The sequence below is a fragment of the Trypanosoma rangeli genome (assembly GCF_003719475.1).
Source record: "Trypanosoma rangeli strain AM80 chromosome Unknown Tra_15.4_contig_00102, whole genome shotgun sequence".
In the NCBI taxonomy this organism is placed as follows: Eukaryota; Euglenozoa; class Kinetoplastea; order Trypanosomatida; family Trypanosomatidae; genus Trypanosoma; species Trypanosoma rangeli.
In genome coordinates, this window is record NW_021705841.1 from 37,189 (window position 1) to 54,232 (window position 17,044).

The 17,044-nt window shown below is 49.4% G+C and overlaps 5 protein-coding genes across 5 annotated transcripts, besides 16 other annotated features; 1 reads left to right on the forward strand and 4 right to left on the reverse strand.

The window, feature by feature from the left end:
• The first annotated feature begins 9 nt into the window (after positions 1-9).
• Positions 10-38: a microsatellite.
• Positions 39-209: 171 nt separating this feature from the next.
• Positions 210-1,322, reverse strand: TraAM80_03787 (protein G2; the record flags this gene model as incomplete). The annotated part of the gene is made up of 1 exon (XM_029380739.1): positions 210-1,322. The coding sequence occupies one exon, from the start codon at positions 1,320-1,322 to the stop codon at positions 210-212; it is 1,113 nt and encodes a 370-aa protein (XP_029239552.1).
• Positions 1,323-1,857: 535 nt separating this feature from the next.
• Positions 1,858-1,886: a sequence feature (A-rich).
• A 76-nt stretch (positions 1,887-1,962) lies between these two features.
• Positions 1,963-1,992: a microsatellite.
• Positions 1,993-2,060: 68 nt separating this feature from the next.
• Positions 2,061-2,124: a microsatellite.
• Positions 2,125-2,425: 301 nt separating this feature from the next.
• Positions 2,426-2,467: a sequence feature (A-rich).
• A 150-nt stretch (positions 2,468-2,617) lies between these two features.
• TraAM80_03788 (uncharacterized protein) lies at positions 2,618-3,118 on the forward strand (the record flags this gene model as incomplete). The annotated part of the gene is made up of 1 exon (XM_029380740.1): positions 2,618-3,118. One exon carries the CDS (start codon positions 2,618-2,620, stop codon positions 3,116-3,118), a length of 501 nt encoding a protein of 166 aa, XP_029239553.1.
• A 180-nt stretch (positions 3,119-3,298) lies between these two features.
• Positions 3,299-3,332: a microsatellite.
• Positions 3,333-4,450: 1,118 nt separating this feature from the next.
• Positions 4,451-4,481: a microsatellite.
• A 311-nt stretch (positions 4,482-4,792) lies between these two features.
• Positions 4,793-4,821: a microsatellite.
• Positions 4,822-4,892: 71 nt separating this feature from the next.
• Positions 4,893-4,909: a microsatellite.
• A 52-nt stretch (positions 4,910-4,961) lies between these two features.
• TraAM80_03789 (putative zinc finger protein) lies at positions 4,962-6,128 on the reverse strand (the record flags this gene model as incomplete). The annotated part of the gene is made up of 1 exon (XM_029380741.1): positions 4,962-6,128. The coding sequence occupies one exon, from the start codon at positions 6,126-6,128 to the stop codon at positions 4,962-4,964; it is 1,167 nt and encodes a 388-aa protein (XP_029239554.1).
• A 260-nt stretch (positions 6,129-6,388) lies between these two features.
• Positions 6,389-6,432: a microsatellite.
• Positions 6,433-6,577: 145 nt separating this feature from the next.
• Positions 6,578-14,167, reverse strand: TraAM80_03790 (kinesin K39; the record flags this gene model as incomplete). The annotated part of the gene is made up of 1 exon (XM_029380742.1): positions 6,578-14,167. One exon carries the CDS (start codon positions 14,165-14,167, stop codon positions 6,578-6,580), a length of 7,590 nt encoding a protein of 2,529 aa, XP_029239555.1.
• A 275-nt stretch (positions 14,168-14,442) lies between these two features.
• Positions 14,443-14,563: a microsatellite.
• Positions 14,564-15,103: 540 nt separating this feature from the next.
• Positions 15,104-15,128: a microsatellite.
• A 3-nt stretch (positions 15,129-15,131) lies between these two features.
• Positions 15,132-15,181: a microsatellite.
• Positions 15,182-15,597: 416 nt separating this feature from the next.
• Positions 15,598-15,642: a sequence feature (A-rich).
• Positions 15,643-15,662: 20 nt separating this feature from the next.
• Positions 15,663-15,694: a microsatellite.
• A 470-nt stretch (positions 15,695-16,164) lies between these two features.
• TraAM80_03791 (putative nuclear lim interactor-interacting factor) lies at positions 16,165-16,974 on the reverse strand (the record flags this gene model as incomplete). The annotated part of the gene is made up of 1 exon (XM_029380743.1): positions 16,165-16,974. The coding sequence occupies one exon, from the start codon at positions 16,972-16,974 to the stop codon at positions 16,165-16,167; it is 810 nt and encodes a 269-aa protein (XP_029239556.1).
• Positions 16,975-17,005: 31 nt separating this feature from the next.
• Positions 17,006-17,044: a microsatellite.

Here is a 17,044-nt window from a genome sequence, read left to right on the forward strand (position 1 = left end):
GTAACACATAACAAAAAAAAAAAAAAAAAAAAAGAAAACATGACCGCAACACGCCCACATACACATGGGCAATAATAGTGCCTATAAAATTCATCGCCTTAATTTATTCTAAATTTCCCTCAACGTTTTTTTTTGTTTTGCGTGGTTTTGTCTTTTTGCTTGGAAATATGTTATTCCTTCAGTAATCTTCCTTACCGTTCTTGCAACGCTCACCAGATGCTGTCGTCTGCGAGCCCTGAATGCGTAAATGAGACCGTCTCGGCGCCGGAAATGTCTTTCGCTAAGCGCATGCTGAGGCCGGTGGCCTCCATGTTGTTTGAGCGCGAGGAGTTCGTTGGGGACAGGGTCGCTGCACCGCGCGCCATCTCCCTACTGCAGTTGGCGTTGCTACTCCAGAGCATGGGAAGGGTGCGGTCGTACTCGCTGCGCAGCACTGGGTGACCAAGAACGTTGCGGGCCTCGACAACGATGGTGTCATGAGCGTCTGCGTTTTGCTGGTCGACCTGCTTCAGGCGTTTATACTCCTTTTGCCAGCGGCGGTAGCTCGCAATGATTTCCTCCTGCGTCGCAGTGCGTTGAACACCAAGGACATCGTAGTACGTACCACGAGTGACTCGGTGCGGGTAGCGGCAACGCGGTGGCAAGCGAATGCGAAACGTCTCCATGCCCTCACGATTCATCCCCTTTTGTGGCGAGGTCTCCTTTGACCCTTGAACGCTGCTAAGAAGAAAAAATGTGTCGGTGCTGGAGGCGAGGCTCGACACGGAGTTGTCACACAAATTTGTGTTGCTGCTGCTCATGTCGTGAGGCCGGGACGCTCGCTTACCGCGACGATGGCTGCTCGCCTTCTTCCTCTCACTCGCCCCCCCCAGCGATCGATGGGCAACACCACCGTCCACGGCGGCAGTCGCGGCAGAAGTGGCATGAACGGTGTTGTCCTCCGTCGTGTACGACGTGTGAAACAATGCCGCGGACCCGTGCTTGCTGGTGTCCTTCCTGCTGCCACTGTCGTCTGCCCCGTGGTTCCGCGACGCCATGAAGTGCTTCGGAATGTTTTCCACCCGCACCATCTCGAGTAGTTTGTTTTGTGTGTAGCTGTTAAGCTCCGAGAAGTGGTGGGCGTGCTCGCAGCGGTTGCTAAAGGGGCACCGCGCAGCCTCGTAGAAGGCCACGCAGACACGTGACTTGCTGCCAGCGTCCAGCAACGGCGGCACCGCAGTGCGCAGAATGGCGGCGGCGGCAGCAGAAGTGTCTGCCGCATCTGCACCGCGGTACGCGCCGTCGGAGGAAGCAAACCCCGACTCGGCAAACGGAAACGACATGCGTGCTTGCTTGTTTGTACGTTTCCTCCCGTTTTGGCCAAACTACTTTTTGTTCGCTCTCCCCCTTCCTCCCTTTAGTTTTCTTCCTCCTCGTACGTAATCAGAGGGGTGTGCAGATATGTAAGAGCGCACAGACAGACAAAAGTGTAATGTGCGTCTGATACACCGGCTAACGACTTACTTGAAAAGGCACGTGAACAGTGGAACAAAAAAAACAACATTGCACGGACTGTGAACCCCCCACGAGGTGAGTGTTCACAGGCTGAGAGCCACGAGGAAACCTCACGAGCGCCCCTCCTCCGTGGCACACGGAAGTAGTAGAAGCACACACACAAATGCACCAGCCCATATTTTCCTTCCCCTTCCCTCTAGTCGGACGCTCATTATCACCGAGCGTCTGCGTGTTCACGAGCAGGTGCCTCTCTACATTATCATGTGGGAGTTTTTTGGTGACACCATACCAAACACAGGCGAGGAAAGGAGCCAACAATGTCAACAGTGAGGCACTCGTCGAGGCTAATGCACCACCGCAACGAAAAAACAACAACAACAAAAAAAAAAAAACTATCGCACCACCGGTAAACATGGACGTACAAAATCCGTTTCGTTGTGTCTTGTCAAAAACACACACGCAATTTCCATATATATATATATATATATATATATATATTACTCACTGCCTCACTCGCCCCTTCCTTCATCACTCACCGCTTTGCCCATGTGCTTACTACCTACACTCACCTCACCCCACCCAGAGGCAAGCACGCCCTACCCTACCCTACCCTACCCTGCCTCACCCCACAACCAAACCCACATCCCGTCGCTTGGCCCATCTTCACCCTCCATGCCATTTTCTCATATTCCCCGCCTACAACCCATTTTTTTCTATTGTTATTTTTTGGAAGAGGGGAAGAAGAAGTCTCCAGTCTCCATCGCTCACCCCGAACTTGTCACCGTTGTCACCATGTTTTATTTCTTCTTTCAGTTTCGCATCAACACGGCGACCCCACACACACAAACGCGGTGAACGTCGGTTTACATGCAGCTTAATGGGCGCACAGCAACCCCCCACCCCCTCCCCGGAAAGCAAATAAATATTACCGAAGAAAAGGAGAGAAAAAAATAACAACAAATAAAAAAAGAAATTAAGATACACCACAAGATGCTGATAGAAGCGGCGAGGTTAAGTCTTATTTTTTTTTGTTTCCGGCTTCTGTGGATTGTTCTGCACCGAGGACTTGAGCTCGGCGATGAGGTCGTCTGACGTCTTCCCACTGTAACGCGCGCCTGGCTGCATGCGCTTGAGATTCTTGTTCACAGCGAAGCGTTTATTTAGAAACTTCTTCAGCATGTCACCGCGTACCTTTTCCAAAGTCATCACGAATGTAGTCCTTGTGCTCCTTGTACGCTGTGGTCTCTCGCGCCATGCGCTTCAGCTGCGCCATTTCCTACTACGTGAGCGCCTTCTTGCGCTTGTCAAAGTCCTCCCGCACCACTTGTTCCCAGGGACTGTTGTAGCCAAGTCCCTCTCTGCCGATATTCTGGTCTTCCCGCGCAGCCTTCTTTACCTGCTCGGGGTCCAGCCCCCAAAAAAGCCACTCGTTCCACTTTTGCGCCATCTGAAGAATATACTCCACAGGCTACCCCCAAAAGTAACGCTTCTCCAGGGTGCACCAGTCATCCTGGCACTCCTTCACGCCGTGGTTGATGCGCTTTACAAGCGTCATGACAATCTTGTAGTATGTCGACTTTGGTGGGATGTCAGAGGCGGTCAAGAACGCCTACAACTCTGCTAACGCGGCAAGAAGCTTCGGCTTCCATAGTGGTTTTACTGTAACACCCGCTAAACCGATTGTGGACTTCACCGGAAAGGCATACGGAATATACTCATCGCTGATGGTCAACAGCGCGGCTGTCCGACGCATTGCGGACCGCAGCACGTGTGAGGAACGCATGCGCATCTCCCCTTCTCACTATTGTTGTTGTTGTTTTTGTTTCCGTGTTGTTCTTTTCACCCGCTCTTCTATTCCTACTTCGGCCAGGATGCGTCAGAACGGACGTCACCGTCTCCTAAGGGGCAAACGACACACCTCCTTTGCTTCGTATCTATGAAGCTGCCTGTGTGTCTAGGTGTAAATGCTTCCCCTCTTGCCACAGACAAAACAAACGCAAAAAAAAAAAAACAATGCTGGAAGGAGTAAGTAGCGCGATTTCCATGCCTCTGCAAAGCAGGGAAGCGGCCAAGAGGGCCCACAGATGGCGGGGGCATGTAAAAATTAACACAAAAGGCATCAACAGCGGCAACACCACCACCACCAACAGCCAGCAAGCAACTATTACGTAAAATAAGGCGCAGCTGCTACCAACCGCCAGGAGGCACTTCTTCCAAGCACCGCAAAAGTGAATACAATGAGTGTCAAAGCCGCCCAACCGAATCCAGACGTGGAGAAACAGAAATTGTCTAGCTGCTGCACGTAAAAAGCGCAGTGTCCATCACAACGACAAGAACAAAAATACATTTGCTACCCCATCCACCTGCGTAGATAAATACGGAGAGTCAACTACAACGTCTCCCTCACCCCGCTTATTTTTCCCTCCGCCAGTAGATTCAGTACACAAAAAGCATCCTCACTGCAATGACAATGCAGCCAAGCGCCACCCATAAGGAAAGTCTGTCGCCAATGACACTACACTTGTACATCAACTTGCGATGGAGCTCCTTATGGTCACGATGAAACAGCGTGGGCCGGTATTGCCGCAGGTATGTCGCCGTGCAGATGAGTAGAAGCAGCACATAGGCGATGGCCTCAAAGTCAAAGAATGCACTCATGCCTGCTATTGCCCTGTCTGCCCTATTCTTTTTTTTCTTCTAATTACACTGGAATGCACTTCCTGCGGCGAAAGGAAGAAAACAAACATCAACAACGTACAAATAATAATAAAAAAAAACAAAGGGGGTTGTGTGCAGGGGAGACGCAGTGAGCAGATTGTACGCGAGAGAAGGGGGGCGGGAAAACATTACAAACAGTAGAGCAAAGCAAAGAAGAAGCAAACATGTAAACACACAACTGAATGATAATAATAATAAAAAAAAAACATGTCGCGCAGGAAACGCGTAGAGACGTGTGTACATACTATATATATATATATATATATATAGTTCAAGCGGGTAAGTAATAGGTGAAGGATGGCAGAAAGGGGGAGAGGAGAGGCCACCGGTGTATACATGGGGGAACACCACGACAATTTTACACGCCTTTTTTTCTCCTCTGTTCACTATTATCAGTTTTCACTATCCCCCCCCTCCCCCCCTTTTTTTTATTATTCATCCTTCCGTGCTCCTGGATGGCGTCGAATGCGTCTTACGAGTACCCCGGAGAAACAGACATGCCCACTCCGCTTCTGCCAAGACAAAATGGAAGCCAGCAATAACAGAAAACACGCAGTAAGCAACTACAAAGAAGGAATATACAGACACACACGCGCACACACACACACAAAGAAAAAAAAAAACAATGGTATGCTAGCAAACATAAAAACACTAAATAAGAGCTGACCTTCGTCCAAATTAAAAAAAAAAAAAAAAATGTGGAAACGTCGACCTCTTTTTCTTTTCCTTTCCCCCTCCCCCCTCCCCCCTCATAGTCCCCTTTCTCGTATGCGTGGAATCTCGTATCGGCATGTGGGACACCGGTTACTTTCCTTCAACCATTTTACAATGCAGCCGTGATGAAATATGTGCCCACATCCAATCTTAAAAACCATTGTTCCAGGTGAGTACTCCTCTAGGCAGATTGCGCACGTTTCCTCATTTTTCAGAGATGCTCTCCCTGAGTCTCGCTTACTGTCCTTATTTGGTTTCACACTGGCATAGGAAACAGGCCTCATCCCACGAATCTGCTGTAAAGAAAGACCGGCAGACTTGTTTCCTTCGTCAAGCCGTAGCAGGTTTTCAAAAGAAAAATCATCAATCTCCCAAACACCGTGGTTTCCCCCACGTGACCCTCCGGTTTGGTATGGCGCAGCTTGTTGGACAGGTAACTCCCCCCCGTATCCCGTAATGATGTCATATCCAACACCGCTTCTGTTTCGCTGGGAGTGATGGCGGGGCTGCACCACCCCCCTCTCCACATGCGCAGTAATCCGAGGTGCTGCAGCTGCTGGTACCTGCACGGACACCGCAACTCGAGTATAGGTGGGACTTCCACTAGCGCCTCCTGCCCCACTCGCCGAGGACACATGCAAACTCTCTCCACTAAACGCAATTGCGGAACTTGTTCCGTAATCATCCGGGTCAAGGTCTGCGTTCATTATTCCACCGAAGTATGAGAGAGCCTGGTAAATATCTGAATCCATCCCAGAGGGCGCCAAACGAGCAGAAGAAGACTCGGCATTCGCCAAACGGGGAGTATGTCGCTGCATCTGTTGTGACCGTGGCTGAGAAACAATTCTTTCCGGAGCCAACCGCCGATTTGCAGATTCCGAGCTCGGATTGTTGCGCGGAACCATCTGACCCTGCTGCGCTTGATCCCATTGCCCTTGAGCCGCCTCTGCTCGCGCGTTCACAAGGCCACGTCGACTCCGAAAGGCCGTGCCACGAGCTTCAGCCTCTCGTCTCAGTTGTATCGCCCGAGGGACAGGAAAGCTGTCTTCCGGAATAGGCCACGCCAACATAAAGGAGAGCGGATCGTGTACCAGGCGTAGCGCCTGATTAACATGCTGCTGTGCAAGGACATGAGGAGGGAGAGCGTTCACCCAATCAATGCCATCGTTAAGATCGCCAAAGTTAATGCGTTGCACTGGCATCGTTTTTAGTTTGTTTTTGTTTTCTTTTGACGTCACTTTATTGTAGTTACCGACATTGTTGCATTCAAGAAAAAAACAGCAACGAGAGGCAATAAAAAAGAAAGGTAAATTTATAAATTTATCCATCTGTACATAGACAGGAAACACACACATTGGGGAATACGCGTATACATCGATGTATGGAGAAAAGGAGGGACAATGCAACAGCAACACAGACCCATTTGCGCCGTCGCTCTTTCCATCGAATAACCCATCCGCCTCCATCACCATCACCATCTGCGCACACACACCATCAAAAACACCAATAACAACGAGTACAAAAGGGATGTAACGCGTGACTAGGTAGAAAGGGGAGAAAACGTAAGACGCAAGGAAGACATACGAGATGCCCAGGAACTTCTTCAGTCGTGCATTTAACACGAATAGGGGAGGTCGCACACCCCGAGGTGTCATCTTATGCATGGGGGAGATGCGCGATGACTGGAAGAAAGTCCCGCATTGAAAGTCACTGGCGGGTTGGGTGAAGGTGGGGGCAGGCCCGAAGACCATGTCTGTACTGGCTGGACCATGCGACGATCTTCCCATTCTGGCGTCGTCTCCTGGTCCATCTGCCCCGATAGCATAGTCTCCTCATTTTGCACCACACCTTGACGTTCATTAAGCTTTTGTCTGAGTTCAAGCATTTCCGCCTCATACTGCTCCATGGTGGCCTGGGCTGTCTGCAGCCTCCGCTGAAGCGTTGCATGTTGCCGCGACATGGCGCTTCCACTAGGCGCGGTATCCAATAGACGTTTTGCCAGCATTTCAGAATGCTCGCGAAGCTTCTGCTCACTCAGCCGCAGCCCCCGCAGCTCCCGCACAAGATCCATGTGCTTTGACATACTCACTGTCTTTGTCTTCAACACATCGTTCTCCTTCTGAAGACGTCCCACCACAAGCTTTAGGTTCTCCACGACAGACTCCAACGCCTCCACGCGGCTCCGCTGCTGAAAGGTTTCCGTGCGTTTCCTGTTGGCCGAGTTCACCCGAAGGATGTCCTCGATGTGACGCTCCAGACGCCCAACCTTCAGTTGCAGTGCCTCACGCTCGAAACGAAGGTCCAGAATGATGCCGTTCTTTTCCAGTAACTCCCGTTCCAGTGTTGCACGATCATTTACATTCTCCGCCCCAAACGTCGTTGTCGTCGAGGGTTGCAGCGTGGGTGTGACCTGACGGCGACCACCCAACTCTGCTGTCAAGCGCTGGTTCTCCGCCGTCAACTCATCGGCGCGGCGCTGCAGGTTGCGCAGCTGCGTCTCCTTGTTGACGCTTAGCTCGTGTCGAAGGGAGTCAATAACGCTCTCTAAATGGAGAACGATCCGCTTGTGGGAAAGTATATCGAGTGGGGAGGCCATATTAACCGCATCCACCGACACCAGCTGCTGGGAACGCAGCTCTGCCAGCTCCTTCTTGTACACCTCTGCCTCGTTGGCAACACTGTCAAACGATACCACGCGCTTCTTTAGTCGCTCAACCTGACGTCTGAGTTGCTCATTCGTTTCCCGTTGACGCTGCAGCTCACCCTGCTCACCTATAGCGGCTGTGGTTGGCATTGGGACAGCGACCGCGGTAGGATCTGTGAGAGGGATTTCACCTGAACCTATTCCGGATATGCCTTCAACCTGCTGACGCTCCTTGGCGCGTTTCTGTTGACTCACGGATTCTCGTGCCATGGCAAGCTCCTTTTCCTCCAGTCCACGTCGGACATTTTGAACCATGACACGCAGAGAGCGACTCTTATCGCGCTCGCCACGCAGCTGTTGGCGAGCCTCCTCCAAATCGCTTTCTAAGCGGCGCACATCCGCCCGCAACGAGGAGATGTCGTGCATGTTGTCTCGCTGTGCCTTCTCGATCTCTCGCCGCAGTATTGCTGCTATCTGAGGTTTGGCAAGAACATTCGCGTCAACGTCCACAAGCAATCCACGTGTAGGGGCGGAGGGGGAACGTGACGTTGGCCGCGTCTGCGGTTTTTCCTTGTCTTGCTTCTCTGCAATTTCGGGTTGCGGAGGAGTCACTACCGCTACCGCCTTCTCAGGAAGCACCTGTTTCCCCTCTTGCACAGTCTGCAGGACTTGAGTTCCTTTTTCACGGCCACCCCGCACTGCCGGCGGCGACGCAGGACGAGCAGCCAACTCGCGCTTGAGACGCAAAATCTCGTGTTCCCGCTCCTGCAGCTGTTGGTGCAGGTCATAGGCCATCCGCTGCGCCTCCTCATGTTTTCTGAGAGCCTCCTCCTCCCGATGGACCTTATCCTCAAGCTCCCGTTGCATCGCGTGCAACCGTTCGTTCACAGCCTTCAGCTGTTCCGTGGATTCCAACTGAATCGAGCCCATCCGCTGCGCCAACGCAAGTTCGTGTTGCTGTCTGCGGGAGTCGTCCCCGTGTTGCTGTGCCTGTTCAATCAGCTTTTCCTTCAGCATTTTGGTTGCCAGGATGAGCTTCTCGTTCTGCTCCTCCATCCGACGCATGTCTGCGTTAAGGCCCTCGTTCATGGTGACAAGGTGCCGAGCCCGCTCAACGTCAGCCTGCTGCCGCACAACCTCCTCACGTAAAACGTCAAGATGCGATCGCCATTGGCTCGTATCTGCCTGTAACTGGCGTGCACTTTGCCGCTCCTGCTCCAGCTGCGCCCGCGTCTCCGAGAGCTGGCTCTCCACAAAGGTCAGCTGAGCCCGTAATTCTTGTTCCACCGACGGATCCGCCATTCCCACAGTAGCGACGCTTTTCAGTACCCCACCCTGCTCCACAACAAGCTGACGGACCTCGTGCAGCTGCCGCTCCATCAAGTCTCGCTCATTCCTATACCGCTGCATCTCACGGGTGAGAGAAAACTCTCGCTGCCGCAAGCTCTCGATAATGGCATTCTGGTCAGTAATGACTCCAACAACAGAAGCCTCACCTGGGTGCTCCCGCTGTGGCACCTGCTGGGTACTGGGAGTGGAACCTTGCTGCAGCAGCTGATTCTGCGCCTTTGCGACCTGATCGTTTAGCTGAGCCTCAAGCATAATGTTTGTCGTGCGTGCATCCTTCAATTCGGCGTTTAGACGCAGTGTCTCTTTCGTGAGCAGTGCAAGCTGCGCCGCAACTCCATCAGGTGATGCGTCACTCATAGATGCCCCTTGTCCCGTTGTGTTGTAAGTGTAGTTTTCCGTCACGCCGTCAATTGCCTCGCGGAAGCGCTCCATCATGGCATTATTCTCTTTAAAAAGATGATCGTGTAATCGCTCCATGCGTGAGGATTCCTCAAGCTGGTATTCAAGATACTTCCTTCGCTCCACTTGCAGCTGGTCCTGAAGTTGTTTTATACACGCTTCCTTATTCTGCAACATGTCCCGAAGGCAATGACTGTTGTGCTCTGCGGCACGACGCGTTACTTCAGCTTGCGCCTCGTGGGATCGTACAATTCGCCGCTCGCGCTCCTCAGCTTTTTGACGCTCTTCTTCCAACTGCCGCTGCGTGTACTGCAGACGTCCTTGCAGGCGACTCATTTCCTCCTTCATGGACTCTGCCTCAGCACGGGCTTTCTGGGCTTCCGCGACTTCGCCATCCAGTCGCTTCTTAAGTGAGCCACATTCCCGTGTCAATTCAGCCTGTTTGTCAAGAGCCGTTTTGTACTCTCGAATTGCGGCATCGGTGTCCCTCTCTTCCATGTCACGCAGTTCACCTCCACTTGATTGCATAACAAGCGCCGGCGACTCCGCCTTTGCAAAGACCGTTTCTTTTAATTGCAAGAGCCGCTGCAAGATGTCTTCATTAAGTGAGACACCACCTGTTGCCCGCAACTCCAGCCGGGTCAATTCCTCGGTCAACTGCTGTATGTGCGACTCCGCCCTTTTCAACTTTTGCTGCACGTACTGATAATCCTCCTGCAGCTCTACAAGCCGCATGTCCTTCTCGCGAACCGCAGCAAGTGACGACAACAATTTGGCGTGGAGTACATCCTCGCGCTCCTCGGTATCCTTGTTCTTGAGAAGCTCCAATTGCTGCTGCAGAAGACTCACCATTCCGCCACTCTCAACGAGCCTTGCCGCCATCTCATGTTGCTGAGTCTGGCTGCGCTCAATATCCGCCATGGCGTTAAGAAAACGTTGGTGCATCATCGCCACACGATGCGGGGACATGGCCCCTTTAATGCCTCGCTGCAGGCCACGAACATAGTCCAAAACTGAGACCATCTGTGAAACATAAGTCCGGTAAAGGCGAAATGCACTAAGCCTGTATGAGGTAGCCTCCTTCATAGCTACACGCAGATTGGCCTCTGTGGCAGTGAGCTGCATTCGAGACCGTTTTGCTCGAAGCAATGCCAACTCACTCTGCCGGCGCAACGCTGCGTGTTGCTGAATGGCAGCGGAGACAAACTCGCTCACTTTTCGCGAATCTCCCGCATCTCGCACCAGCGAGAGCTCCTGCTTTGCAGCCTCCAGCTGAATCTCAATACGCTTGTATTCTCCTTGTAAATCGAGAGAGTGATGCAAGAGCCCCAAATTGATAGACTTCAGACGAGCAACATCGCGTTCTAGCTGCCGCACGTTGCTATCCGCCGTGATGCCGCGGGCAACTCGTTTCATTTCAGGTTTCTTCTGGAGCTGCAATTGTTGTTGTTGTTGTGGTTGCTCTGGCGCTTGCGGTGGTGACCCTTCTTCCTCCTCTTGTTGTTGTTGTGGCTGTGGCTGCGGAGGAACTTCTACCGACCGTGTGACACAATGAATCGTACCGGCTTCACTGCCGCAACTGTTGCCGTGCAGGTGTTCCTGCAACAACGCCAACTCCGCCCGGGCCTCGCCAATTTCGGCCTCAAGTGTGGACACCTCTCGCTCCCTGTCCTCGCAACGCTTCATGTAGAGACTACATTTCTGACGCCACGTGGTGGCCTCCGTTTCCCACTTTGCGGCCAGCGAGGCGTCACCACCCTGCGTCCCTGGAATCGTGCCATGCACTTTCCGGAGGCTCTCCAACTCGGTGCGCAATTCATTTATTTCCAATGTCATTTCTTCTACCAGCTTTTGTCGACGTTTCTCATCGACTCTTAAGGTGTTCAGTTGTTCCGTGTGCTCGACGTTGCGGTAGACCTGGCACAGCTGAAGGAGGTACGCAGAGTCCTCCTTAAAGAGTTTTCCTCGCAACACCCCGTCAAGCCGCTGCCAAACGTCGTCAATAAGGTCCTTCTCGACGCATATCACGCTGGAAGAACGTGGGAGAACAAAACCGGTAGAAGTATCCTCCAACGCCTCCTTCAGCGACTTGAAGGTGGTATTGACATATTCCCGCATCGTCTGCTCTGACCGCACCGCCTCTTCTTGTGTCTCTCGCACACGACGCAAACGCTCTAATAATTTGCCTTCACGTTGTCGCAGAACAACTACCTTCTGAAGAAGTTGACGGGTGCTGTCAGACTCGAGGTGATGCACCGTTTCCTGAAGGTCCTTCAGCACCTTCGTTCTCTCCTCCAGTTTTCCGCCAAGTTCCTCGTTTATTTGCTGCAAGGCAGTGACCTGATTCCGGAGGTCCTCCTGCACCGCACACGCCTCTGAGAGTCGCTCTGTGGCTTTCATTTCCGCCGCCTGGTGCTGCGTCACCTCCTCCTTCGTCGCCTCAATGGCGGCTTTGAGGGAAGCAATGAGCTCGTCCTTTGCCCGCAGTTGTTCCTCAAAAGTGCGTGAGATAGAGCCAAAGGGGAGACGCCGCGGGGCAGCCACATCATTTTGCGTTTCAGTCAACGCCAGTGGCGGGGGGACTTCAATGGCAACCCCTGAAACAGGAGCGGGCTCCGAAGGTGACGCCAAATTTTCCGCATTTAATTCATATTTTTCAACAGTGGGTACAGAGGACGGTGTAATCCCTAGTGCCTCAAAAACTGCGGTACGGTATCTATCTCTTTCTTCCATCAACATGTCTCGCTCTGCTGTGACAGCTGCCAATTGTTCACGCAGCATCGCTCGAGAGGCGGCATCATCCTTTATAGTAAGCTCCGACTGCTCCAGAAGTTGGGCTGCACTTCGAAGCTGCATACGCAACTGTGTGGCATCTAATGAAGGCTCTTCTGTCGAGTCCATTAGTGGACGGGCAGTGATGAAGTCAAAACGCTCCCGCAGAGCATGCAGCGCTAAAGCTGCGTCAGAGGCCGAGTTCATATCAATTTTTCCAAGCGCGTCTTGCAGCGCCTCCTCAATTCGGTGGCGGACAAAGTCGTTAAAATGCTCCATCTCCTTTCGCCGAAGCTGGAGTTCGTGAAAGTACCTTTCCTTGTAATTGTCCTCCCCGTCCTCTTCAACAATGAGTCTTCCTGACCTCATCTGATCTACCATGTGATCCAGCTGCTTCAGCTGTTCCGGTGAAAGGCCCAACTCAAGCCGAAGCTTTGTGTCAAGAAGCGGCTGCAAACGAACCTTGTCCATCCAATGCCGACGCTCCTTTTCCAGCCACTCCACCTCATCCTTTAAGATAGTGACCTCTTCGCGTAGCGTCTCCACCTCACTAAAGAGTGGTGTGTTATTTGGCCGAAGACGATCAATTTCCTCTTGTGTAACGCCAATGCGGATACACAACTCCTGGAGGGCAGTAGAAAAGGTTAAAGTATCCTCCATTGCGTTAAGTCGCTCGCGCAGTTGTACATTTTCATCTTGAAGAAGCTCTATGGATCGGTTAGACTCAGCCAAGTCGCCGCGCAGGCGATGAAGCCCTTCATCACCGCGCTCGTACTCCTTCAAAAGATGTTGAATTTTGATAATTTCCGCATCTTGCGATTCAGCTCGAATTTCCACCTGTTGCAACTCCGCTGTGAGTCGATCATTCTCTTGTTGCAGTCGCTGTCGGTCTGCCAACAACTTTTGTCGGGTGCAGTTGTCGGACTCAAGTTTAGAATAAGGAGAGCCGTTTGGTAATAAAGACGACACACTTGCGCTGCTAGATAATGAATTTTGCTCAACGGCCGCGCTGTGCTCAGTGGTGTCACGCTTAGAGGGATGCCCTACCACGAAGCGTCGTTCTAACCGTTTTCGCATAGTGCAATTTTCTTTCTCCAATTCATTTAACGACTGTTTAAGTCCCTGAACGGTTTCTTCCATGCGCCTTTGACTCTCATGGCGGACTTTTTGCAACTCCATCGCTAAGCCTTGGGAACGTTGCTTTTCTTCCTCCACGATATCATGGTGCAGCTGCTGCAGCTCCGACATGTCACGTAATGCTTCTGCCTCCCGCCTTTCACAAAGCTCCTCAGCACGGTCACGTGACTGAAGCAGCTCGCAATTTTCCTGCTGAAGAGTTCGCACTTTACGACGCAGTCGATGCAGTTCACTTTCATCATCTCGTTCCCTCGCCTTTTCTGAACGCTGAAATTCCCGCAACATCTCATCGGTCTTTTTAGCACTTTCTATAAGCCGCTTGTGTTTTGCGGCAAGATGCTCATATTCGAGACGAAACTTTTTATCCTCACTAAGAATGTGCTGCTTTTCTGCATTCAAATGTTTAACGGCATGACATAGTTCATTGTTTTCTTGTTTCAAACGAGCCAATTCTTGTGCAGACCTCTCCAATTTTTCTTTGGTACGCATCCTTTCTGCTCCGGAGTCTCGATTAAGAGGATAATCTGATTCTCTTGCCTCACCCTCGGTAAACCGCTTCTTAGTTACCACGCGAAGCTCACTATTTTCCCTCTGCAGTAGCTCTACATGAGCCCGAAAAGCCTCCTCGGCATCCCGAGCGGCAGACACAGCACGCTCAAGCTCCTCCTTTTCTCGTTGAAGGCGTTCTAAACTGCGCTGAGAATCAACCGAAATTAGACGCAGCAAACGAATAATAGCGATTGTGTAGTGTGGCAGGGAAAAATGTTCATCATCCACGTTCCACGTCATTTTGGACGCTCTCTGAATCCATGTATTGAGAGCAGGAATGTGCTGTGCACGCTCCCACTCATCAAAAGGAAGTTCAGCAAGAGTCACCCAGTCAATGTCAACATTACTATCCGAGGGATGCTGGCCCACGTCGAGTTGTTCACCGCTCATCAATCGGTGGAAACTTCTACGCTTCGTAACAATAATAATAATTAAATGAAAAATATCAGGACACAGTACCAAATAATAAAAAAAAAACACCCACACACATACGCACAAAAAAATAAATAGTAGTAATATCGGGATAAACTTCCTTCCTCTCAAGGTCATCACTATTGGAACAACAGCTGCTGGACCCTTTCGGGATTTTTCAACTACGACGACAGTGGAAAAGTGTTCAGCCCTTACATGGAACGCGCCCATTCAACAGTTATGTATCAACCAGGAATAATAATAATAAATAAATAATAATAATAATATATATCTATATAAGCAATTAGAGAGAAAGAAAATAAAACACAAAAACAAAAAAAAAAGAATATAATAATAAAACTGTAACGATAATAACATCAATTTCTTTTTATTCCTTTTAAAAACACACACGACATAAACATATATAGCCCCATGTTTCAACCAAGCTTCATAGACTCTGTTTAGGAGAATCCAATTACTCCGTTACATTAACATAAAAAAATCCATCATGTGTAAGCATACATGCACTCATATACACAGCTTATAAAAAATTAAACCAACGCTTCATCCAACAAAAATAATGCATCCGTCCATATTTCAACACCAAGTCACAATTACCACGATTTTGTTATTGTGGGGAAATAATAATAATAAGAATCCATGGTACCACCACCCATTGATCTCTACTACCACAAACACCAAAGCGAAAACCAATAGCATAAAAATATATGCACCATAAGACCCCTCCTCAAAGGGATTGATACATTAAATATGTTTGAAGTAAAAATGCTTGGGCTATTCCCTCCGTTTTCCTAGCTTCTTTGGTTGGTGTGGCACGTTGAGCTTTCACCTAATATGGTGACCTTGAACGAAGATGGACTCCCCCCCCCACTCCTACCACCACTATCAACCCCCAAAAAAAAACAAAAAAAAAAAAAAACTGATAATAATCATAATAATGAAAATAATGAAAAATAATAATAATAATAATAACCACAAAGTAAGCCAATAAATACATACGAGGAGAATAATCACCGGAACAATATACTTACCGTTCTAAGACGCTGCGCAACCCCAAAACGGGTGAGTAAAATTCATCCAATAACAAGAAAGACGCTTCGACCTTGTCAAACGTCATTCAGCACAGGCGTTTTTTTTTAAAAAAACTGTAAACAAAACAACGCATAACCCTGCTGTTCTTCACAGTGAATTCTTCAAAAGACCAGTTCTCGAAGATCAACACAAAGGTAAAGGAGATCCAATAAATTCAGCAATATAAAGAGGAAGGTGAAAGCTGTATGTAACAGTACAACGGGCAAGGCATCTATACAACCAATCAAAAAAAAAAAGAGAGATAAAGAAATCATGCCCAAAACTATGGTATTAACATAATCTCGGTCCATTCAGTCAGAAAAAAGAAAATAATAATAAAAAAACAACAAAACGAAACACAAGATTAGTTTTGTCATCTAAATCTTTTTTCGTTTCTTTTTTTTTCCTTTTCCTGGCCCTCCTTCCGTCACGTTTGCAATCAGCATTCCTGCCCTCAACAGACAATAAAAAAGGAAAAAAGATATTGATACCACGAAACCACAACAAAAACATTATCGGAGTAAAATGAACCTCCCATAATCCTTTTGTTTCATCAATTCACGGAAAAACACTCGTAAATACAGCTAAAGGCATAATCCTTAGCACCACTGTGGATAGCACCTAAAATACATGAGTTGCTTTGTCTCACTTCCACTCTTTTCCCCCCTTCGATCACTTACTTTTGCGTGTTTGATCTTCCTGTATTTGCTTCCTTATTTTTTCCTCAATTTTTGTAACATAGAGAATATTAGACAAGGTATACTAATGCATCCAGGTGTCCCATATACTACCAATGCTATCACCATTACTGCCGGAAAAGCTATGAAACAAAAAGGAGAGCTTGCATTCACGCTACATTGGCACTTCCCATCATCTATGCCTCATTAGCGCATTCCAGCTGTGCCAGTTCTAGCTACCTCATTTTGAATATGCGACTCGCATTGTGCCGCCTGCCCCGCCATCGGGTCCAAATCACGATTGATACGAACATGTTCACCCGGCGTCCAAACCGCCACATCCAATTTATAAACATTGATAAAATCTCCAAGATCCGTCTGAATGGAGGCCTGCCTAAGCATAGGGCAAGAAGAAACAAATTGAGGCACAGTCATTGAACTATCGCAAAGGTTTCGAACGAGGTCTATAAGAGCGGGAATAGTATTATCAGGAGATTCACCACCTTCATAGTCTTCCACAAGAATACCGTTCTGTTGATATCCTCGAATACAATCCGGTGTATTCTCAATAATAAGCACTCTGTCGAGAGGTCTTCCAAGAGCTGACAGATCCTTTTGATACCCTGCGTAACCCGTAAACCATTTGCTGTGACGGTATATACAATGACATATTACCCTTTCCTTGTCAATATTTCTTATAATTGCTTGGGCATACGCTCGAAGACCTGCCGTCCAAACAACGACCTCAACGCTTTTCGCTTTACAAAGCTTGAAAAGATCATCCAAACCAGGGCGAGCGTAGAGAGGTCCCTCTCTTGCATATACCAAAGTCTCATCAAGATCAAGAGCTAAAGTCAGCTTCCCTCGAAATTTCGGTTCCTGTTCAGGAAGAACCCATTTGCTATTAAGTTCCTGATTCATTGAAGGTGCACGTTGACGAGGCCTTCGTGCAACAACGGACTGATACTCCTGTTTAAAAGAGGCCCCACGAATTCGCTGCCGAGATGGGGTTGCCATTTTTTCTTCGTCTTTTGCTGTTGTTGTTGCCTATATATATATATATATATATATATATATATATAGTATA